This window comes from Andrographis paniculata, unplaced genomic scaffold, assembly GCF_009805555.1.
Source record: "Andrographis paniculata isolate CXL003 unplaced genomic scaffold, ASM980555v1 Contig19END, whole genome shotgun sequence".
Lineage (NCBI taxonomy): Eukaryota > Viridiplantae > Streptophyta > Magnoliopsida > Lamiales > Acanthaceae > Andrographis > Andrographis paniculata.
The window spans coordinates 734,098-756,481 of record NW_026137479.1 but is presented as its reverse complement, the minus strand read 5'-3'; the positions used below and the strand labels follow the sequence as shown (position 1 = coordinate 756,481).

At 39.5% G+C, this 22,384-nt stretch overlaps 5 protein-coding genes and 1 long non-coding RNA gene across 22 annotated transcripts; 3 read left to right on the top strand and 3 right to left on the bottom strand.

The window, feature by feature from the left end:
- Window positions 1–52: 52 nt before the first annotated feature.
- Window positions 53–5,725, bottom strand: LOC127242166 (uncharacterized). Of its 13 annotated transcripts, none has more exons than XR_007836739.1 (9): window positions 5,595–5,725; window positions 5,024–5,377; window positions 4,334–4,461; window positions 3,604–3,680; window positions 2,765–2,911; window positions 2,501–2,626; window positions 2,251–2,380; window positions 2,029–2,111; window positions 53–1,454 (listed from the first exon to the last, which is right to left on the bottom strand). It is a non-coding gene; the product is annotated as an uncharacterized LOC127242166 (long non-coding RNA). The 13 variants fall into 13 exon arrangements; XR_007836736.1 differs by lacking the exon at window positions 53–1,454 and adding an exon at window positions 1,461–1,801; XR_007836723.1 differs by lacking the exon at window positions 53–1,454 and adding an exon at window positions 1,462–1,806.
- An 819-nt stretch (window positions 5,726–6,544) lies between these two features.
- On the top strand, window positions 6,545–8,463 carry LOC127244522 (AP2-like ethylene-responsive transcription factor SMOS1). The gene is made up of 6 exons (XM_051265080.1): window positions 6,545–7,054; window positions 7,156–7,244; window positions 7,322–7,395; window positions 7,475–7,525; window positions 7,609–7,685; window positions 7,753–8,463. The coding sequence occupies exons 3-6, from the start codon at window positions 7,337–7,339 to the stop codon at window positions 8,319–8,321; spliced, it is 756 nt and encodes a 251-aa protein (XP_051121037.1). The 5' UTR covers window positions 6,545–7,054; window positions 7,156–7,244; window positions 7,322–7,336; the 3' UTR covers window positions 8,322–8,463.
- A 75-nt stretch (window positions 8,464–8,538) lies between these two features.
- Window positions 8,539–12,264, bottom strand: LOC127244521 (translation factor GUF1 homolog, mitochondrial). Of its 2 annotated transcripts, none has more exons than XM_051265078.1 (11): window positions 11,924–12,264; window positions 10,869–11,598; window positions 10,556–10,712; window positions 10,433–10,487; window positions 10,056–10,123; window positions 9,869–9,973; window positions 9,668–9,739; window positions 9,421–9,534; window positions 9,164–9,304; window positions 9,023–9,082; window positions 8,539–8,882 (listed from the first exon to the last, which is right to left on the bottom strand). In XM_051265078.1, exons 1-11 carry the CDS (start codon window positions 12,248–12,250, stop codon window positions 8,717–8,719), a joined length of 1,995 nt encoding a protein of 664 aa, XP_051121035.1. In that variant the 5' UTR covers window positions 12,251–12,264; the 3' UTR covers window positions 8,539–8,716. The 2 variants fall into 2 exon arrangements, with proteins under 2 accessions (XP_051121035.1, XP_051121036.1); XM_051265079.1 differs by having other exon boundaries at window positions 10,869–11,594; window positions 11,924–12,057.
- A 176-nt stretch (window positions 12,265–12,440) lies between these two features.
- Window positions 12,441–15,884, bottom strand: LOC127243604 (uncharacterized). Its single transcript, XM_051263703.1, has 4 exons — window positions 14,265–15,884; window positions 13,676–14,157; window positions 12,966–13,566; window positions 12,441–12,899 (listed from the first exon to the last, which is right to left on the bottom strand). The coding sequence occupies exons 1-4, from the start codon at window positions 14,346–14,348 to the stop codon at window positions 12,459–12,461; spliced, it is 1,608 nt and encodes a 535-aa protein (XP_051119660.1). The 5' UTR covers window positions 14,349–15,884; the 3' UTR covers window positions 12,441–12,458.
- A 181-nt stretch (window positions 15,885–16,065) lies between these two features.
- On the top strand, window positions 16,066–18,155 carry LOC127243636 (uncharacterized). The gene is made up of 5 exons (XM_051263754.1): window positions 16,066–16,399; window positions 16,483–16,532; window positions 16,892–17,015; window positions 17,125–17,232; window positions 17,321–18,155. Exons 1-5 carry the CDS (start codon window positions 16,219–16,221, stop codon window positions 17,947–17,949), a joined length of 1,092 nt encoding a protein of 363 aa, XP_051119711.1. The 5' UTR covers window positions 16,066–16,218; the 3' UTR covers window positions 17,950–18,155.
- A 169-nt stretch (window positions 18,156–18,324) lies between these two features.
- On the top strand, window positions 18,325–22,202 carry LOC127243614 (uncharacterized). 4 transcript variants are annotated; one of them, XM_051263715.1, is made up of 10 exons: window positions 18,325–18,536; window positions 18,662–18,895; window positions 19,257–19,423; window positions 20,248–20,346; window positions 20,452–20,520; window positions 20,615–20,755; window positions 20,855–20,944; window positions 21,323–21,490; window positions 21,683–21,761; window positions 22,006–22,202. In XM_051263715.1, exons 1-10 carry the CDS (start codon window positions 18,491–18,493, stop codon window positions 22,128–22,130), a joined length of 1,218 nt encoding a protein of 405 aa, XP_051119672.1. In that variant the 5' UTR covers window positions 18,325–18,490; the 3' UTR covers window positions 22,131–22,202. The 4 variants fall into 4 exon arrangements, with proteins under 4 accessions (XP_051119672.1, XP_051119681.1, XP_051119690.1 ...); XM_051263724.1 differs by having other exon boundaries at window positions 18,327–18,591; XM_051263733.1 differs by having other exon boundaries at window positions 18,331–18,536; window positions 18,666–18,895.
- Window positions 22,203–22,384: the final 182 nt, after the last annotated feature.

Here is a 22,384-nt window from a genome sequence, read left to right as displayed (position 1 = left end):
TAAGTCCATAGCTGTATAAAAAGTTGTATTCAAGCACGACATAGCTAGCGAAAGATTGCTATCAATCAAAGCAGCCTGGAGGAAGGCGGCTGGGCATGTATTGGATTTGGGCTGAAAACTGATAAAATAAAATGGGCCGGACCGGCCTTTACATAAGAGCGTGACTTTGCCAGGTCAGCGGTGGCGACACGTCATATCCGACGTTAGCACTTGCACGTGGATTTGTCTGGGTCTGGGAGGACAGTCCCTTTGTCGCCGTTGTGTTACAATAGTTGGGCCTGTCAGAATTGCTATGCTGAAATACTAATGAGCCCTGGATCAGGATGGAAACAGCACTGGGCCTGGTGAATTCTAAACACCGCACGTGGGTCTGTCGAGTATGTGGGAGACTCGGCTTTTTGGTCACAACAATTGGGCCTGCAGTGATATTCCATTAGGCTAGTTAGGCTATGACATCTTCACGTGGGTATGTCTGAATCTGAGCAGACAGCATGTGATATTGTCGGCACTTGGCTGACAACAATTGGGCCTGTCCAATGGACCTACTGTGATATTATATTGGGCCGTAAGAGTATGAATGAAAACATAATTGGACTCTGGGCCAGCCATAAGACTATATTGGGTCAGTTGGGCCAGGACGGAAACAGCACCAGGGCCTGATGAGTTTAAAACATAGCAAGTGGGTTTGTTGAGTATACGGGAGACAGCATGTAATCCTGTCGGCTTTTGGGTGACAACAGTTGGGCCTGTATAATGGGCCAGCAGTGATATAACGTTGGGCCAAGTGGGTACAGCTGAACCGGACAGACAGCATTTGATCATGTCGGTTATTAGGTGACAATAATTGGGCCTGTCCAATGGGCCTGCGGTGATATCACATAAGGCCAGTTGAATCATAACAACTTCAAGGGGTTACGTCTAAATCTGGGCCGACAGCATTTGATCTTGTCGGCTCTGGGGTTACAGAAGTTGGGCCTGTCTAATGGGGCTACAGTGATGTAACATTGGGCCGTAAGACTATGAACAAAAATATAATTGGACTCTTTGGGCCTGCTCTGAAACGATATTCGGGCACTTGGGCCTCTTAACAGCACGTGCGTATGTTCGAATTGGGTAGACTGCATGTGATGCTGTCGGCTTTTGGGTGACACCAACTGGGCCTATCTAATGGGCCTATAGTGATATTACATCGGGTCACATTAGCATGAACCAAAAAAGGACTGGGCTCTTTGGGGTAGCTCTAAAACTAGATTGGGCCATTTGGGATTTGACACAGCACGAGTTTCTGTTTGCATCAGGGCAGACATGCTATCCGGTCGGCTTCTGGGGTACACATTGGGCATTTTTGATTAAAATATGGGTCATAAATCGTTGGGCACAATGGGCCTCTACAGCTGCAGCTGATCCTGTCGGGAGTTGGGCCTACATAAATTTGGCTTCGCTGAAATTTTATTCTGCAGTTTAACAAAGGTTAGAAACAATGCCCGAATAGGATAGACGCACATTTGCATTTTTCAGAAGGAAAATTTGGGCTTATCAAATAGGCCATTTGCGTTTTTATTATAATAGGCCGTTCAGTCATATAGCATTAGCAGAAATATTCCTCCCGAGAGGTTTCGCCACTGCACGTAGGTGGATTGGACTCCGGGAAAACTTCTCATGCCTCTGTAGGCCCTAGGGTTACAACCATTGAAACTCTCAAATGCCCCTTTGACAGCACATGACCTCAGTTGGGCATACATGGGCCTGTGGACTGGGCTTGTGCTGGGCCAATGGATATCAATACGCGGCCCCCTTGAGTCTTGGCTTAATAGTGGGCATATTACACGGATCTCAGCGAGCACAACATGGTTAAGTGGTTTACAAGGTATTTAAAAAAACATGAAGTATGAAAAATGAAAAAAAAGAATGTTCCAGAATTTATTGTAAAAATCGAACCATCCCCCCATGCATAGAAGCTTACTTATCAATTGCATATAAATCATAAAAGAAAAAATAGATAAATAATGGCTATGCATAGAAGCTTACTTATCAATTGCAGTTTAATGCTTGCACCCCACGAGCCATCGAAAAGAACATCTCACAATCTGTTCAATTGTTCGTATTCCATCCTGTCAAAAGGAAAACTTAGAAATATGAATAAATAGGCATTGTAAAGCACAAAGGCTTATGAAAGTTTCTGCCATGAAGAAAATGCACAAGTCTGCGCATTGGAGCTACAAATGATAAAAAGATTGAACCATATCCTACCCCATGCTCCAAAGACAGTTTTCTTAGTTGAAACAAATGAAACTAAAACCAAGCACATCAATTATTACGAAACCCCTCGTTTATGATCCCATTCAGCAATAGCCAATACTCCAGAATCCAGTAATCTTGCCTAGAAAGCACAACATCCATTGTTCATGCAATCATCATAACATGTCTCAATACTTATCAAGAAGGTGAAGATACAAAAGAAAAAACTAAATTATCATCGAGCATTTAATTAGAACTTCACCTGGCAGGAAGCAGACTTTCGCTGGCATCATTTACAGAATATCACACTGACCGCTTCCAGCTTTATTTGCCACATTTGTATCTGAGCTCTAGAGAGGTAGCCATCCCTCTACTTCAAAGCAATAACCTTATCACAATACATCAAGTAAATACAGCAAAACCAGTTGCAATATTTACAATACAGAATTTAAAACCAACAAAAAAACACAGATAATAAGCTACAACATCAACAGGATCTTGCACTAGCTGTAAGCGGGTAAATTACCACATAAATCTTTTTTCACAATCAATTGCAACACCTGATAGCTTTATCAACTCAATGGATCTTGCATTGGCGAGATAAGTGGGCAAATGACCACAGCAATCTTTTTCACAATTAATGGCAGCATCTGATAGCTTTATCAATTGAATTCTTCCTCACAAAAAGAATAATTGCTTTTAGCTATGGATTTAGGGGGCGATTGGTACAGAGAATGGAATTGCAAAAAAATGACAATAGAGAATAGAATTTGAGAGAAATGGAATTGAGTAGAGAATGAGAATTAATTCTCTTGTTTGATAAAACAGAGAATTGATTTGAGAAATCTAAAAAAAAAAATGCAGATATATGAATGAGCAAACAAAAATAAATGACTAACACAATAAAAAGAGAGTTTTAACGAATGAGAATTCATGAAAAATATTTTTGGTAAATTTTTTTTTAAAAAAAATTATAAATTATATACGATGTTTTTTAAGATTATATTTTAGTAAAATTTCTTAAAATGTCGTAAAAATTAAATACTTTAAAAATAAATTAAGTTTGGCTTTTGTAAAATTAAAATAATATAATTTTTAAAAAATTATAAAAATTAAATAGTACAAAAAATTTTAAAAATTAAAAAATATATATACTCCAACATCATTTCTCTCCATATGGGAGAGATGAAAGTAGAGAAATGGAAATGATTTATTTCTCAAGTTCCATTTCTCTTGACTCAAACAAACAAGAGAAATGATACCATTTCCATTTCTCTGGCCTCATTTCTCTGTACCAAACACAACCTTAGTGGATGAGTTATATAACTACAGAAAGATAGAAACAACAGAGACGTTAGAAATTACCACAAGAACTTTCCAGAGTCCATTGCCATAACCACCAAGACATCTTTTCCATGCAGAATGTTGTCACTAACACTTTCCTACATTAGTAATACATAATTACATAATCTTTTTTGGAAATAAAAGGTAACATACACATTTGGTATCCATGTTTTAGCATAAATACATAAAATATTTGGTGTAAAAGTTGAAAGCATAGCTTATCAAAGTTTTTTAGCAAAATATAATGTACAAAATCCCCTTTCTATCAGGATTTAAGGCAGGTATGGCTAACTTGATAATAAACTAGGCAATAAAATTCACATTGAACTCAAAAGTAAATTTATATAGACCTATCAAATGAAAAGCACAAGAACTAAAATCTTGACATTTCTTTATTTATGTAAACGTTAAACAATTTTCAGTTTTACCATACTTTAGGATTGGAATGCAAGGTTGATGTGGTTTTATCCATTCTTTTAAGGATAAGAAAATCCGTTGGTCGCTTTATGAATGTATATGATCAGCTATTTCACCTACAAAAATCAAATCCAAAACCTAAGCAAACGAAACACCACTACAACACACCCTTATAGCTCTCAATACCAATAGTGCAGAAGAACTATCAAGCTAAAAATGAGGCACAAACATGGTGTGCTTATACAAACACTAGCCCAAGACTGAACCAAGAGAATAATGCAGTGATTCATCATAATCCCGAATAATAGTAAAATCATCAATATCATTAGTGCACCTTGTCCTCATGGAAAAGAACTTTGGGCAGCCCGTACAGAGACTGTTCGTCAAAAAAGCTGTATTGTTTCTGGAGTTTCGACTTGGCATAAAGGCATAATAATCCACACGACCATAGTGCTTCATGAACTGCAATGACATTATCAGTATCATCAAAAGTCAACACACATGTCATTAAACTTGATTTGGATACAAACAATAGGGATTAACACATATTTGTTAAAATATACGGGGCATGTGGTATAACTAATGGATGTATGCTATGGTGGCCAAAATAGGAATCATACCAGCACTTTGGCCTAAATAGGAATCATGGTAAAGTAAATGAAGGGTACCTAGCTAAGATTATTTAGTATCCAGAATAAATTTTTTCATATCCTTGCCAAGTGAGATTTCTTCAAAGGTATAGATAGATATTTTGCATTGATGGCTTTACAAGGGGGCGATGTGAAATTGTTGCAGAGATCTTCACAGTTTAACCTTTGGGATACATTGTGATTGAAAATCAACAAAGATGTTGAAGAAAGATTCGAGTGAGAGATGAATAAAAATTTCCAATGCATCTAAATTGATATAGCATTACAACGAACAACCAACAGTAGACCAAATGAACAAAAAATAACTTAACAAACACTGATCGGTGTTGATATTGATAACAGAAAACAAATCAAAGTTAGTGCAAGGAACTTACAAAACGTCCGAAGAAGACGAAGCCAAAAAGGACGCCGAAGGTGAGGAATTAGAATAGGGAGAAGCCGGATAACAAAAAGTCGACGAAGGTGACGAAGAAGACTATGGCGGTGGGAGTGAAAAAAAAAAAAAGGTTAGTCGAGTGCGAGGTCGTGGGAGAAAGAGAGGCCTGGAATGAATCGAGTTTGGGGGCCTAGGGTTAAGAAAATTAACTACGAACTTGGCAGGGCCGCGGATGGGATTCCTACCACTTTTTGAAAGAAGGTCGCCCGCTCGTTTCATCTGGCACACTTTTAACCTTTCCTTTGTCAACTCCAAAACCATGCCATTGCCAAATCTCCAATCCAAGCGCAAACTACATCAAATACGCACAAAATTCGACAAATTACATACAACTCCAGTGCCAAATCAATTGGTGACTGTGAACTCGTCGTCTGCTAATCGTTATACAAAAGATCTAGTTCAGCACACAAACAAGCTTATAAACGCCCAAAAAATGGAAGCGAAAACAACGATGTCAAATGATGTGATTCAAAACAACAACTCAAATTAAAAGAAATATTAACACGCACCTTTGTGCCGATCTCGGTGTAGAGCCCCGGTCACATGACTATGTAAACTATAACTTAAGAACCCTAATTCTCGGCAGAGAATGCGACTGCAATGCGACGGAAGTTGTGCGCGGGAATGAGCGTCGAATGCCCTAGCCACGGCCAAGTGGATGAAACAAATAGTTTTATGGACTTCATATTGGGCCTAATATTATTCTGTAAGCCCAAACCAAATGAGCCCAACAAGCTTTATTTACGAAACGCGACTTTGTCTAAATCACAAAAACGTGTTGCTGCGTGCAATATATTGTCATGAATGGATTCCCATAGTTAATATCGCCACATTTTGTTTATCGATCGTGACAGCATATATAAAACGCTCAACTATTTGATTAATCCAAGAAAATGCTCAGTTCTGACCTCATTATGTCATGCCCTGTCAATTCACTCTCAAGTTTTTTTATGACCACTGATTCTTTGTATATTATATAAAAACAAACAGCAATCTCCAACGACTTGGATGATTCTTATCAGTTAAGCTTACAGATTATGCATTAAATATTTCCAGATAATTTACAGTTCAAATGTCAATGGAAGTTTCATCGAAGTTAAAAAATGAGCTATATTTTAGTAGGAATAAAATAAAGTAAAATAACAGGAATGGGATCCAAGCTGCATTTTGATTTGATGCTATGGGCTGTGGGTAGGCAGCAGGCAGTATGAAGACAAATGATGTTGTCCTAACTTCATCAAGATTCTTTGTTACAATCGCCATTGCTGTCTTTACCCAAAGCTAATGCAGCAGCTACAGACAAGAGGCACAAGGCAGAGTGAGCCCAAAAGAAGGACTGGATTAATTTTAATACTACATAAAAATTAGACCAGAGTCATTTACGTTCTATATATATATATACATAAGGAAGGCTAAAGAAAGATCGATGCATATAAATTGATTGGGAGTGAAAGAGAGGAGTTAGACTCTTAGAGGAGGAAAATATATATATATATACACATAGAAGAAAATTAAGTGCAGGTGGAGTTGGTAATGGCAATGGTAAAGAGTGAAGAAAATCTGAGGAGGCCTCATGGAGTGAGAATGGCAGACGGCGCGCCCGATCAGGCGAGGCGCATCAAGCGCAGGAGAAGAGAGACAGCTGCAGTTACTGATGCTCGAGCGAAGGAAGTTAATCAGGAAGTGGACGCAGCAGCAGCAGCAGCGCCAACGACTGTGAAAAGAAGTTCAAGGTTCCGTGGGGTGAGCCGCCATCGATGGACAGGAAGGTACGAGGCACACTTATGGGACAAACTGTCTTGGAATGTTACTCAGAAGAAGAAGGGAAAACAAGGTATTGTTTTTACATCGTTTATCTATATGTCTTTACATTATTTGTTTGATGACTAACATAAGCTTCGACACTTCTGGTGGATCAATCGCGGCATCTGCTCTGGATCACATCACATCCCATCCCCAGTTTATCTTGGTGAGTACAAATTCCGATCTCCTTCCTTACATACACTTCACGTTGCAAGAAAGTTGGATTTAGTCGAGAACTAAAGTGAGAGGCGCCGCGATATTCTGCAGGGGCTTATGACGATGAAGAAGCTGCGGCAAGAGCATATGACTTAGCAGCACTCAAGTATTGGGGAACATCAACATTCACAAACTTCCCTGTATGAATTTTTATTACCTACATATCATTATAATGTTCGCCTTCTATAGTAACAAAATTCATCGACATCTTCCATAGATCACTGATTACCAGATGGAAATCGAGATTATGAAGACTGTCACCAAAGAAGAGTACCTTGCCTCTCTTAGAAGGTACTTACCTCTAGCTCACAATTTCCGTCTTCATTACTCTATTATAAGTATTTAATGACTTAAATGTATGCTTTTGTAGAAGAAGCAGTGGCTTCTCTAGAGGCGTATCCAAGTACAGAGGTGTCGCAAGGTAGCATATACGCGCGCATATATAAATGCATATATGTATGTATATATGCGAGTAGTGTAACATATGGTTGTCGAAAACTGCAGACACCATCACAACGGAAGATGGGAAGCAAGGATAGGGCGGGTATTCGGAAACAAGTACCTCTACCTCGGCACTTACAGTAAGATTCATATATTGTACTAATGTAGTTATTGTTACAAGTTATGATAACTTTGTTTCATTACCAGGTACGCAAGAGGAGGCAGCACGCGCCTACGACATTGCAGCGATCGAATACCGCGGAATAAACGCCGTCACGAATTTCGACCTAAGCACATACATCAGATGGTTGAAGCCAGGAAGCAACTACATTCCAAGCCCTGCTCAAGAAGTTAAGACAAACATGGAGTTTCCGGCTCTGTCCTCTGTCCCATTCCTGACCGGAGATCCCGGCCCTGTCTCGCCCTTGCCCTCTCCGTGTCTGAAGAGAAAAGCCTTGAGCATGGACCATCTGCAAGAAACAATATTTGCTCCGGCTACGCCATCTCTATGCAGCAAATCCTCTCCAACGGCTCTCGGCATACTCTTCCGGTCTCCAGTGTTTCGGGAACTTGTGGAAAAGAACGCAATGTCCGAAGAAGAATTCCGAGGAAACTCCGAATCCGACAACATGGTTGCTCAGATCGCCGGCGACAATGGATCATGTGTTGGGATGTTCTGTGATGATCTACCATTTGTAGTATCTGACGACAATGGACACGTCCCTCTGGAATATGCAGCTTGTCCGGACACTATAGGGATGCCTCCAATCTACTAATCAACACGATTTTAACTACATGAATATATATTGTCATATATATATATATTTGATTTCAGGTCATATATATATTCAAGCAGCCACTGAATGAATGAATAATAATAACAATGCCTGTACTGTAAATTGATCGCGTGACATGATACATGAATCAATTTCATTACCATGTCTGAATTTTCTCACAGTATTATATGCAATGCAAAATTACATAACAATAATATGAAATTAAAAATGGAGATTATTACTATGCAATCCACTTTAAAAAATTTAATCTTATGGAAAAGAGAGAGAAATCTATCTCATCTCCTACATATAAGCTGGCTATACTCTTCATGTCTTTAAAGGAATTACAAATGTTGTGTAAGAATGTAAGCAAAATTAGAACTCCGTCTGCAGATTCATGAACCTTTGAGTAGCTCCCGGAAAGCCTCCTGGGGTATGTCAACAGAGCCAATGCGTTTCATACGCTTTTTGCCTTCCTTCTGTTTTTCTAACAATTTCTTCTTCCTAGTAACATCGCCTCCATAGCATTTAGCAAGGACATTTTTCCTCATCGCCGAGACCCTGAGAGAGGAAGTGAGGTAAGAACAGGTTAGGATTACGTGTTTTATGAGCTCGATGAGTAGCTGCATTATTATTAGCATTACTACCAAAAACAAAGAAACAGTTTAGACTGAATGTATTTAAGTTGTGGACAAACTTACGTTTCCCTGGCGATAACCTTTGAACCAATAGCAGCTTGTATGGTTATCTCAAACATTTGCCTGTTTGATAAGATATTATTAATATAGCGAACAGGCTGTAACAAAACTAGTGGAGTATTGGAATTGAATGAGCCAACAAACCTGTCAATGAACTTCTTCAGCTTGTCCACAAGTTCACGACCAACACGTTGTGCCTTCGATCTATGAACTATGGTTGCCATAGCATCAACAGGTTGCCCATTTAATAGAATATCGAGTTTCACCAAGTCAGAGATCTGATAGCTGTCAGGAACCAAATATATAATTCTCTCCACTATATCCAATGTAGACATGACATGTACTGATAGCCGGCACAAGCATTGTACTGAGTGTGAGAAATAAAAATAATCAACACTTACTCTGCCTCTTCATAATCAAACGATGCATATCCTGAAGTTATACTCTTCAGTTCATTGTAGAAGTCAACAACAATTTCCCTCAATGGTAAACGATACTTCATGAGAGCTCTTTGACTGTACATGATATGATTTGTACGAAAGATATTACATATAAAATCCCCTTTCACAAAATTTTAGATATATTCTTAGGGTAGACATGAAAGGAACAAGATATTTATATACTTGTTCTGACTTAGCTATATTTTACCTGTCAATGAATGAGTACTCCAACTGCTCACCTCGTCGTTCTGAACAAAGGGTGATGATCGAGCCTACGTACCTTCAAGTGGCACACTAAGAGGTGTAAGCATATTTAATGCATTCCATTTCTTGCAATTTGAAGTTCAAAATTTGTTTTCTAAATAGCCATGGAGAATTAGGTACCACCATGTAGAGCTTGAGAGCTTACTCACTAGGAATTATAATTGTTGCTATCACAGTAGGTTCCCAGCAGGTTGTTACTCGGTGTTTTGGATTTGAGGGCAACATAGCAGGATTCTGGATATGTATTTTGCTATTAGAAAGAGATCAAACCATCAGCGGGTATTAAGGCAAAACACATAAAAACAAATGAGAGTAGAGAAGTAATTAAATACCTCTCGTCTGAGAACTCAAAGATATAAGGCACAGTAGGAACAGTAGAAATCACATGTGCTTCATGTTCCTATTTTCAAGAACAGAGTTGGAAGAAAGTTAATGAAGGCTTTTCTATAGAAGGCGTGAGTTGTGGTGCATATCTACATTAATTATTGAATGATACAATGGCTAATTTTCTAGTTTTCTTCAGGAGCAGCAACAACCAATCACATGAAATGTAATTACAAAATCCTAAACAGCCATGACTTCACACATGCCATTCTTTGCCATAATACATGTAATTAAGCAGCCTTCACTACCCTTAAACTTAACATGCACAGTATAGAAGTAACCTTGGATAGCTTTGCAAGGAAGCCTTTGCAAAAACAGAATTTACCTGTTCAAGCCTTTGATGAAAGACATCCATGTGAAGTAAGCCCAAGAAACCACATCTGTTAGATAAGACAATATTTCAGAACCCAATTATTGATATTTAGTAAAAGCTCCAGTCTACCTTTACCTGTAACCCATGCCAAGTGCTGTACTACTCTCCTTTGTAACAGATACACTGGCATCATTACAAGTGAGCCGTTCAATGGCATGACTAAGTGATTCAAAATCAGATCCATCAGCGGGATAGAGACCAGAAAATACCATATGCTTTACGGGCTTGAAACCTTTCAACATTAAAAACCAAAAGAACTAATGTAAGTAGAGGAAAGATAGGGATAATAGCAAGTGAAGTAAAGGATTTATACTTAACCAATGCAATTTGAGGTCAGTATTCAATTAGCATAAGATGTTTTAGTATTATTAGAATGACGAGTAATTACCTGGAAGGGGTTCAATAATGCTTCGAGTATGGAAAAGTGTATCTCCAACACGTGCCTCTTTAGTGGATCGCATACCTGTGACCACATAGCCCACTTGCCCTGTTAAAAGGACTCCGGTCTGGGTAAGCTCTGGGTGCATAATCCCAACATCTAAAACTTCATAAGATTGGTTGGTTGCAGCAGAGGAGATCTTCTCACCCTTCCGTAGAGCTCCATCAGCAACTGCTACATGGCAGATAACTCCTTTATATTCATCATAGTAAGAATCTAGCAAAAGCATGCGCAAAGGAGAACTACTATTCCCAGGAGGAGGGGGAATTCGTTCAACCACAGCAGGAAGGACCTGATCGAGACCTTGACCTGTCTTGGCTGAGGTTAATAAAGCATCATTTGGATCAAGATCAAAAATAGATTTCAACTGTTCCTTTACACGGTCTGGATCAGCTGTTGGCTGATCAATTTTGTTAATGACAGGTATAATAGCAAGGTTTGCTTCAAAAGCAAGATAGAAATTTGCAACTGTCTGTGCCTGGACACCTTGAGCAGCATCTACAACAAGAAGGACTCCCTGGCAAGCTGCCAAGGATCTTGAAACTTCATAGCTAAAATCTACATGTCCTGGTGTGTCAATCAGGTTCAGTAAGAAGTTCGTGTTGCTGCCAAGGTAATTGTGCTGATGAAACATAGTTGCTGTCTGAGCCTTAACTGTTATTCCACGCTCCCTTTCTACCTAAGACAATCAAAATTGTCACAGTAAAGATAAGAAATCATGCATATAGACATTACCACTTCATTGTGTCGAAATTTACTCGCAAGTTTCTTCAATTATCTTGCAAAGACCGTAAAAACAGAAAAAAAAACCTCATTGAAATTATATAATTGACACCGGATCAGACTCACAGGCAACAAAACCTCTTCATAGTTCAAATATCACATATCAATTATTATGAACAAAAAAATGTAGTTCAGGGATTGTCCTTTCCCATTCAACGCCACTCTATGCATGCAAGGTAAAAGCAAAGAATAATCTTGCAAATCACAAACTAAACAAAAACCTGCAATTTATCCAAATATTGAGGCTGTCCATGTCCCTTCCTAATAGTTCCAGTGAGCTCCAAAAGCCGGTCGGCGAGAGTTGACTTTCCGTGATCAACATGAGCAATGATGGAAAAGTTGCGAATCCTGTCCGAAGGATACTGACTCAAGTCTATGCTAGGATCCTCCCTAAAATGCGATCCGTAGAACGCACGCTGAGTCCAACATAAAAATGAATTCAAATGAGAAGTTGAACCAAATCCGTCTATTTCACGATAGCTGGAGGAAAGATTGAAGGAAAATCTCTGCGACCGTCGCAATTTGGACAATCGATATAAAGAAACCATTTTGTGGAACGTTCACTCAGCCACAAGGGTTTAAAGTTAGGGTTTTTATGTCTCAATTAATCCCGGCCCGTGGACTGTAGTTAGACCAGAGTCGCTACTCAATATGCAAAATCGCATTCCAGAAAAAGTAGCACTTTTCAATGCGGATTTAGTAATACATCTTGTTCTTAATTTTAGGACACTAGTTAGGAAGCACAATGAATCTAGTCTAGTACACACAGAATGCATGGAGATAGCTTCCTGCAGTGAAGAATGGAATCATACGGTATCCATGTCCTACGTATGCACATCCTCTGCTCACAGAAAACCCCCCGTATACAGAAGCTCCTGTCTCATACGACCACAGTATCTGTCCAGTTGCAGCATCGATGGCATACACTGGCCCTGTTCCATACGTCGAGCCTGCAAAGACAACTCCATTGGCAACGGTCACTGGATTGGTTGTGGCATTATATGGAACAGCTGTTGACCACAAGATTCTGCCTGTTACAGGATCCAGGGCCACCCAACCTCCTCCGGTTGTCACTTTGTTGGATGGCAGAAGAGTGAAGTTCTTCTTGTCACTGTTGGCTATATTGGTGTAGATCCTCCGGGTGTCTGTGGCTGCTCCCCAGGTTCCTCCTCCCATAGTGCCTCCTGGACCAGCCTCCTGCATCAATGCAATTTTATTTTATGCATCTGGGGTTGTCGAGGACAGGTAAATGCAGGTACTTACAGTGGACCAGACTATGTCGCCGCTGCTCCGGTTAAGAGCCCAAGTGAATCCACTTTTCTGAACAGCAACAACAATATCTAGTTTAGTGTTATTGAGAATGATGGTCAGCATCATTGGTGCCTCACCGAAATCGGCATCAGGGTTCGGGCCAGGAGGACAATTTGGGGTCGAGAGATTATTGCAGGCAAAGAACCACACATCATATCCTCCAATCTGTTTATACCACCTGATCTTTCCAGATTTCATGTCTAGAGCTAGCATTGAGTTGAAATGAACATCAGGTGAAACACACTCTTCGGGGTGGGTTGGAACTGTCTGATTATTTTGTCTTTCCTGACATTCTTCGACATCCTCAGGAACTGAGTAAAGATTTCCTGTGGCAATATACACGTGGTTTCTACGTGCATCAATGGAAGGGCTGCTTCCCCACAATGCTGCTCCAGCATATCTTCCTCTCTCCCCATTATTGTCAGGTAACATATATGTTTGCCAGTAAATGGTGCCTGTATGTGTATCTAACTTTGCAAAGCTCCCTCGGAATGTGCAGCAGTCCTCGATGCTGTATGTTTCCTCTAGCGAAGAAACACCGATGTACAGAGCTCTGCAGGAGGTAAGGTCAGGACAGTAATGATCAAATTGATGTCGCTCTCATCCTCTATCAATATATATGTTAAAGAATGAAATCAAGTTAGCGACTGTTAAAAACTAACTTTCTGTAGTAGGTTCCAGACATGGTGATAATTGCAGCTGGATGCTTGTCAAGCTGTCTCTTCCAAATAAGCTGCCCGGTAGCACGTTTAACAGCAATAACATAAGCAGGGCCATATATTGGTATGATCAGCTTATCCTCAGCTATAATAGGAGTTGTTCTTGATCTAACAAAAGTATCATTTGTTAATGATATGGTTGCATTAAGGCCTGTTAATGCTTGCAAATTCTTTTTCCAAACTAGGGAGCCGTCTGCGGCTTTCACCGCATAGATATTTCCATTCCAGCTTGGGAAATAAACAATCTCATCAAGGATTGCAGGTGTTGCACTAATGTCGCCCCCAGAGTAGAACCTCCACTTGAGTCGTAGACGAAAAGCAGTTGAAGGACTAATCCTGGTTTCTTTTTCAGCATATCTGCGATTGTAAAGGTCACCTCCATGGTTTAACCAATTTCCAGAATGATTATTCTGCCCTTCAGTCCCCTGCAAAGGCATTCTTTGAATAGTTACAGAGGATTGATTATTACTTGAAGTGAAATTATAGCAGTTATATCTTAAGCTACATCAGAGAGATAAAGAGAGACTCATACATGTGTAGAAATAGCAAAATCGATGAGACAAAACAGTGATATGAAGTTGATAAAACTGCATCTGGAAGTACTTGATCTCGCCATTGATTAGGAGATGCTTAGCTGATACTGTAGTTAGGTGCATTAGTAGAAGTTTAGATGGATTTGTAGAATTTTTCTGTACTGGGAATTAGTTGACTATTACATCATTTAAAATGCGTATTATTGTTCCTTTGCTTACAAGCATTGTGTAGGAATTAGGATCTGTTGAATTTTTGCTATTATAATAACGCTATGAATCCTGTTCCTTTATTTGCTTAGAATATATAAATTCAACTTTTGTCGTTGTCTTTCTTCTTCTAGCATAGGGAATTGGCCAAATCTGGCAGATATTCAGGTGCAAGCATATATTACAAAGTTGAATTGAGCTTTGACCCTCCCTGGATTTTCACCATTACCTTGTCCGAAGACATTATTGTAGACTAACCACAATATATATATATGTATATATATAATTGGAGATCAGAAAGATGATAGTCAGTGTTTTAATCCAGGCAGAAGGTAAAAAGGGAAGTTCCTGCAGTCAGTAGAGGATTCAGAGTCCCAAAGTGAACCGCGTAGCCATTCCCAACGAAGATGCATCCTTGGCTACTCGACAAGTCGCCGAACACAGAGGCCTCAGTCTCATACGACCGGAGGATCTCTCCAGTCTTGCATCAGGAACCACGAAAACCCGACGGCCATGAAAACCAAGAAACCTGGTGCATCAGGAAGCTTACTTCTTGTAGTGCGTCCCAGACATGGTGATCACACCATCTGGATGCCTCTCGACCTGTCTCATCCAGACAAGCTCCCCTGTCTTGCATCTAAGCGCCACAACATAAGCAGTTCCGTAAATTGGAACAATCAGTTTCTCACCAGCTATAGTTGGAGTAGCCCTGGAAACCATCGATGTAACATTTTTAAGTGGCAAGGACGGGCCTAGACCCGTGAGCCGTCTCAAATATTTCTTCCACATAAGTGAGTCATCTGCTGCTTCCACGGCGTATATGTATCCATTCCAGCTCGGAAAATAAACAACTCCTTCAGATATTGCCGGAGTGGCCGTGATGTCTTTTCCGGTATAAAATTCCCACTTGAGACACATTTTGAAGCTGTTAACGGCGTAATCTTGGTCTCACTGGCAGCATATCTCCGGTTGTATACATCTCCGCCATGGTTCAACCACCCTTTCGACGAATGAGCAGCCGTGTGAACTTGCAGGCAATATATTGATGTCAAGAGGATAGTGATCATGTTGATTCGGCAGCCAGCCATGGCTTTGGAATCTATGCACCTGGAGGTCTACAAATTTATCCAAAACCATTACCAGGACTGCTGAAAACGACCATGAATATACTGCCAATGAAAGCAGACCACCTTCGAATTTTAAAAATCTTAATCCCTCTTTTATTTGGTCTATGTGATGTTGATTCTCAGTAGATCTGAATAGGGAAGTTTGAGCACGGTGCGATGCGCGCCGGTCTTTATGGACCAGTAATAATTGGACCTGTCGGACGTGAAATCCATATTTAATATACAGCCAATGATAGGGAGTGAGAGCAATACAATGAGATTGTACATTTTTATGTATACGTAAGTGTTTTCTCATGTGACCACGTGATCGCTTTTTGAACTGATCTCATAGTAACGGTCTTCATCCAAGCTGTGCGTTGCAAGCTGTAGACTTGGTGGTCCCGAGGACATCATTCAAGTCAAACCAGCCGGCCATTTCTTGAATCAATCAAGAAGCAGACAGCAGCCATAGGATAAAATATGTAAGAACTTGACTTGTCTTCATCCAAAGTCCTCCCAGCTCATTACACCCATTTTTCTAATCAACATCCTCTTGCCTTTTAAATCATAAGGTTCGTTTCAGGGTGAATGTTCTGTTCCTTCTGTTTGCATCTGGAGCTAGCTAGCTAGTGGCTTAGAAATGTCGTCCAAGATTTCTCTGGTGTCTTGTCTAATTGTCTTGGCATTTGGGGTGGTTTTGGCAAATGGCAGTCGGGAAAATGGTGGACTTGGGATATATGAGATCAAGAGTGGAGATTTCTCTGTCAAGGTCACTAACTATGGTGCCAGAATTGTTTCTGTAGTTCTTCCTGACAAGCATGGTAAGCCCTTCTTCGCTCATCCCTTCTTCTGATTGTTTTTTTTATGCTGTGTCTGAGTATACATTTCTTCGATTAATTTTCAGGAAAGTTAGCGGATATTGTTCTTGGTTATGACACGATCAAAGAATACATGGTAAGAAGTTAATTCATTGTTCTTGTTTTCAATCTTCCTTTTTTTCATACCAACCAGAAGACCCCCTGCAGAAAATACTAATTAATCTTAGAAGATCAGAGTGAACGAATTTGTGGTCACTAATTAATCTTCATTGTAAAGTTAACAAATCCATTTGCACAATTTTTCGAGCACAGTTTCAAGCACCATTTTCATTTATTATGAAGAAAATGACATGAATGGATAACTACTGTGTAGTTTTGTCTTTTCTTCATTCCAATTACTTACACCATAGTTTACTCACAGCATACTTGTTTACCTTATAGTCATAGAATCGTAAGGATGCAAGTAAAATCTCAACTAATTACTAATGACTGCAGAATGACTCATCTTACTTTGGAGCCATTGTGGGCAGAGTTGCAAACCGCATAGGTGGTGCTAAGTTCACTCTAAATGGCACTACATATAAGCTTGATGCCAATGAAGGCTCCAACATGCTCCATGGTAAGTGAACTTCTTCACTTATTTTTCCAGTCCAATTTACAAAAATCTAATCACATCTTCCACAATTCAACAATTTAAATGAATGACTTTTACCCTCCTTCAATTTCAGGTGGAAAGAAGGGGTTCAGCCAAGTGCCGTGGAAAGTCCTGAACCACCGGAAAACTGGTCGATCGCCAAGCATTACCTTAACATATCACAGCGTAAATGGCGAAGAAGGTATCTATCAAATGTGGGACTATAGTATGCCAATCTTATCTGTTCATTGCTTTGATTGCTGAAAACCGGTTTCCTCTATCGTACACAGGTTTTCCAGGTGATGTTGTGGCGTCAGTGACGTATGCGCTTCTTAAACCATACAAACTAAGTGTAAAAATGAAGGCAAAGGCTCTGAACAAAGCCACTCCTGTGAACTTAGCCCAGCACAGCTACTGGAATCTTGGTGGCCACAACTCCGGGGACATCCTTTCCGATGAGCTGCAGATATTTGCATCACACATCACAACCGTCGATGATCACCTCATCCCCACCGGCAAAATTGTCCCGGTCAAGAATACACCTTATGACTTTCGCAAACCGTTGGTGATCAAAGGTCCAATCAAGCAACTTCCGAATGGTTCCATAGGCTTTGACATCAATTATGCAGTGGATGGCCACGACGGGCTGAAGATGAAACCTGTGGCCGTGGTTTATAACAAGAAATCTGGAAGAGTGATGAAGTTATCAGCAAACGCCCCTGGTGTGCAGCTGTATACGGGCAACTTTGTCAACACGACGGGCAAAGGGGGATTTGCTTATAAGACTCATGCTGCCTTGTGTTTGGAGACTCAGGGGTTTCCTGACTCAGTAAATCATCCCAATTTTCCATCGGTGATCGTTGCGCCAGGGAAGGCATACGAGCACTGCATGATGTTCACATTTTCGACGAAAAAGTGACTCAATCTTTTGCAGATATGATGCAGCATAATGAATGGCAAACTAAATATTGTAGAGGATGCTGGTGCTGGCATGCAGTTCTGAGAATATGTTGTGAATTTGTTTGGGAGTTCTTTCCCCTTTGGCAGATTATGTTGTATGTATATGTCTGCAAGTTTTGCAATAATTGAATTGAATGGACGACAGGGCCAAAAAGAACTTAAAAACGCAATTTGCATTGATATATAAGCGACTGCTGTTGAAATATCACAATCATGAGCACCTACTATGCATAGAAAAGTTTCTTATCCAAAGGTTGGTTTTGTATTTAACCACCATTATTACAATGCCACAACCTCAATAGTTAAATATTGAAAGTGGTGGACATAATAGTACTGTTGTTATCTAAAGATTGAATTTTTGTATAACCATCTCATAAAATGATCAATTTTGATTGATTTTTGGATAGATTTCTTTATATATTTTTTGGAAATATTTAAAACAATAAATTCATTTACCGTAATTTTTATTTTGACCAGAGATACACAGGTCAGTTTCAAAAATGGCTGGACTCCTATCATCAGCTTCTGTGCAAATCTCCGCCAAAGGTCCAATCTTTTGCTCCTAGCATTTGTTTCGTCGTTGTTCTTTGTATGATTCGAGGTAGAAGTGAAACAAAATTGCCAATTTTCACCGGATTGCTCGTCAATGTGATAGTTGGGTAACCCTGTAGGCAGGTTTGGAAAGTTGCAGATTAAACAATCTTTCGCAGCACCGCAAGGGAAGAAGTCCGTACATTTCTTTGGTTGCAAAGTCAATGCGTGCGTAAGTGCTTCTATGAAACCAACGGAGAAGCAGGTCTGGGTATGGACGGAGAAGAAGGAGGTGATGACTGCCGCCGTCGAGCGGGGTTGGAATACTTTTATATTTCACCATCAGAACCGTGACCTCGCCCTTGAATGGTCTTGTAAGCATATTCTCTCCTTACAATTTGTTGTATTTCTCTGACTTTTGTGTAAGATGTCAATTGTGCTGATTCTTATATATATATTTTTTGTTTTTATTTATGATTGAGTGTGAAATTGCTTTTGAAAGACCTTCAGCAAATGCTTTATGTGAGAATGGAAGGGATTGGAATTTCATTATAAGATAAAGTGTTAAAAGTATCTGGGGATTGACATTGATGCTTACTTTATCCCCTATGAGTATATAACAAATTGGATAGTGTGGATGGTTTTCTTTATTCTTGTGAATGGGGATGTGAAGGGGTGGACTGGGTAAAGATATTATGACAGACCACTGTAATTATACTATGATTTGTGTTGCAGCTACTGCATTGTTGTTTCCTCTCTTCATTGAGGGAGAAGGGCTTTTTGACGGTGAGCATTCCAAAGTAGCTGCTTACTATGAGATTTCTTCCCCTGAGCAGCTACAGAAGCTCCAACCTTTCAATGAAGATGTGGAAAATGTTGTCGTTGATTTGTTAAACTGGAAGGTACTCTAAACATCCCAAACGCATAACATTCACAGCATTTTGTATCGAATGCATATAAGGGCACTTTTATTTGTTTTCATATTAAGCACTGAAGATAGGGCTACAATAGTTTAGCTATGATTCTTATCTGTGCAATCTTCGAAGCAGCATAATTGCTGTCTGTTTGTTCAATTTATTGTTAGCACAATTAGACAAAAAATGGGAACATATGCAAGTGGAAATAGGCAAATAAGTAGAAAAATAATACATATAGTAGACATGTGATATTGTTACCTAATTAGATTTGGCGGTACTTTTTGTTATCAGCTTTGTCGCAAGTAAAGTCCAATTATCAACACTACCATTATTCCTAACTGTGGTTGTCCTTGCCTGATGCTCCCCCAGTACTTCACTTTGTCTACACGTTTGTAACCAAGCTTCCCTTGCATCGACACCCATGTGGACTCTAATGTTCACTAAGTAAAATTAATATTTAGATTGGATCCAACCCTGGAGTGAATATGTAGCCAACACCATGTCCCAACGTGGAAACCCAGATGGATGAAAATGTAAAAGATCAGACTAACATTTTAGTTTTGGTCCTTGCTGTTTCCATGTTGGGTAGCTTTGACACCCATTGAGTTAAGTGTTCTAGTCAAACCGACAGAATTTGGTACTATACCAGACCCTATTTGAGTCTAGGGCTTCATCAATATAAAAATTATTTAGCTATTTGTTTTGCTTACTTGCAATGTCAGTTTTTTTCTTGAATTGCCTATTTTCATTTTACAATGGTGTGTGCTGGCATGATCAGTCTCACACCTTGACTTGTATGATTCTTGCAGGTGATACCTGCGGAAAATATAGTGGCAGCAATTCAAGGCATGAAGAAAACAGTATTGGCTCTCTCTAAAACACCATCTGAAGCTAAAATATTTTTTGAGGTTGTCTCTAATATTAAATCATATCTTATGAATGACAAAGCTGCTTGTTGTAATATTTGGGGTTCATTCTTGACTAAATATTGTATTAACTTGATACTCTAGTAGGCCTTGGAGCAGGGTTTGGGTGGTGTAGTTTTGAAAACTGAGGATGCTAATGCCATCCTTGAGCTAAAGGTAGAACATTAACCTTATAGTTTACATTTGTAAAATTGAACCTCTTATGGTAATATTTCTTTCTGTTTGTGTATATATATATCCACACACACAGGCTTATCTAGATAGAAAAAACAGTGAGGGGAGTCTTTTGGAATTGACAAAAGCTCGTGTAACTAATGTTCAAATGGTTGGAATGGGAGACCGTGTTTGCGTTGATCTCTGCAGCCTGATGAAACCCGGTGAAGGCCTCCTGGTTACCCTCAATGCTCTCTTGATGGTCCTTCCTAAATATTACTAGCATAGATCTCTTACAATCCAAAGTTACTAATTACTTTATGTGCTTCATTAAAAGGTTGGATCCTTTGCAAGAGGGCTCTTCCTTGTCCATTCAGAATGCTTAGAGTCAAATTACGTTGCTAGCAGGCCATTTCGGGTTAATGCAGTGAGTTTCTATGTACAAGAGTCAGTGTTACTATGAGAACTGCAGTATTTCACTTCAAGCAGTTTGGAATAATTTAATAATAGGAGCCAAGGTGATTATTGCTAGTTTCGCAATTGCAGGATTGTGCTGTTTTCATCCCTTCTTTTTTATGTTTACTTTCCAAACTGCAAACATACGAGGGCACATATGATTAACCAGTTTCATATCTTTTCCATGAAACAGGATCTTATTAGATCTTTGTAAGAGGCTATCTTCTGTTTTGTTTTTTACTTGTTTTCTTCCTGATTTTCTGCTTCTGAAACAGAGTCACATTTGATCATATCATGGTATATCTAGTTGATGAGCAGCACTGTAATGCTATTTCTCGGAAATATTCAGGGCCCAGTCCATGCCTATGTTGCTGTGCCAGGGGGAAAGACTAGCTACCTTTCAGAATTAAAAGCTGGGAAAGAGGTTGTTGTAGTTGACCAAGAAGGGATGCAGCGTACAGCCACTGTTGGTCGTCTCAAGATAGAGACTAGGCAACTGATCCTCATCGAGGCAAAGGTTCATTTACTATCCATTCACCATCTATATATGTTGCTATAATGGTCAATGTGTAGCGTGCTGCTTTCGATCATATTAGATGAAGTCGTCCATTCCATTTATCACCAAGCATGTGAATCTGTTGTGAACCTGTTTTATCACCAATGGCTGTAAGTTGATCTTGACTGATAGATAGCTTGCTGTTGTGCGCAGAGAGACGACGAAGATCAAGGGCATTGCAGCATTCTGTTACAAAATGCCGAAACTGTTGCTTTAGTATCGCCTCCAGGAGGTAATCCTCCACCAAAATTGATTGTGTTTGAAACACTTTATTATTTAGTATTTTTTTTCTACAAAAGATGGATCTACCCTAGAACCATACATGATATTTTTTCAGTCTTTCTAGGATCAGGTCTTATTCTAGGAAATTTGGCAGTAGAATTCTATCCAAAACCAATTTATTATTCTATATTTTTGTGCACATGCATTTTGTAGCTGCTGTGCAACCCTTACATGAAAATTCATTTCTGTGGCAGCTGGACGTCAAAGCAGAGCAATCCCAGTTACCTCACTGCAAATAGGCGACGAGGTTCTTCTGAGACAGCAGGGAGGCGCCCGGCACACCGGAATAGAAATAGAAGAATTCATAGTTGAGAAATGAAAATTCCAACTAACAGGTTAATACTACTGGTTTTGTATGAAGAAAAGAAAGAACAAAAACATGTTCTTTTCACTTTTCAGTAAATTATATAGTATTATATATATATATATATATATATATATACATAAGAAGGAATATCTGCATCTTCTCTAGAACTTCCAATAAATCAAGTTTTGCTAATTAAAAAATGAATCGGTAGCAGTTGTTCTTGTGTTGTGTTGTTAAACAATTGCAGCGATGTCTCGAGGAAATTG

Excerpts from the sequence above, each read along its gene's own strand:
- LOC127243636 (XM_051263754.1), top strand. The coding sequence starts at position 16,219 with ATGTCGTCCAAGATTTCTCTGGTGTCTTGTCTAATTGTCTTGGCATTT. Across the intron at positions 16,400-16,482 it reads AGTTCTTCCTGACAAGCATG|GAAAGTTAGCGGATATTGTT; the intron begins GTAAGCCCTTCT and ends ATTAATTTTCAG. Across the intron at positions 17,233-17,320 it reads CAGCGTAAATGGCGAAGAAG|GTTTTCCAGGTGATGTTGTG; the intron begins GTATCTATCAAA and ends TATCGTACACAG.
- LOC127243604 (XM_051263703.1), bottom strand. The coding sequence starts at position 14,348 with ATGGCGAGATCAAGTACTTCCAGATGCAGTTTTATCAACTTCATATCA. Across the intron at positions 13,567-13,675 it reads TCTGGAACCTACTACAGAAA|AGCTCTGTACATCGGTGTTT; the intron begins GTTAGTTTTTAA and ends TACCTCCTGCAG. Across the intron at positions 12,900-12,965 it reads GCGACATAGTCTGGTCCACT|GAGGCTGGTCCAGGAGGCAC; the intron begins GTAAGTACCTGC and ends GCATTGATGCAG.
- LOC127244521 (XM_051265078.1), bottom strand. The coding sequence starts at position 12,250 with ATGGTTTCTTTATATCGATTGTCCAAATTGCGACGGTCGCAGAGATTT. Across the intron at positions 11,599-11,923 it reads AATATTTGGATAAATTGCAG|GTAGAAAGGGAGCGTGGAAT; the intron begins GTTTTTGTTTAG and ends TGATTGTCTTAG. Across the intron at positions 9,740-9,868 it reads ACAATTATAATTCCTAGTGA|GTACGTAGGCTCGATCATCA; the intron begins GTAAGCTCTCAA and ends TGCCACTTGAAG.
- LOC127243614 (XM_051263715.1), top strand. The coding sequence starts at position 18,491 with ATGGCTGGACTCCTATCATCAGCTTCTGTGCAAATCTCCGCCAAAG. Across the intron at positions 20,756-20,854 it reads AACCCGGTGAAGGCCTCCTG|GTTGGATCCTTTGCAAGAGG; the intron begins GTTACCCTCAAT and ends CTTCATTAAAAG. Across the intron at positions 21,491-21,682 it reads TGATCCTCATCGAGGCAAAG|AGAGACGACGAAGATCAAGG; the intron begins GTTCATTTACTA and ends TGTTGTGCGCAG.
- LOC127244522 (XM_051265080.1), top strand. The coding sequence starts at position 7,337 with ATGGAAATCGAGATTATGAAGACTGTCACCAAAGAAGAGTACCTTGCC. Across the intron at positions 7,396-7,474 it reads TACCTTGCCTCTCTTAGAAG|AAGAAGCAGTGGCTTCTCTA; the intron begins GTACTTACCTCT and ends ATGCTTTTGTAG. Across the intron at positions 7,686-7,752 it reads CCTCTACCTCGGCACTTACA|GTACGCAAGAGGAGGCAGCA; the intron begins GTAAGATTCATA and ends TTTCATTACCAG.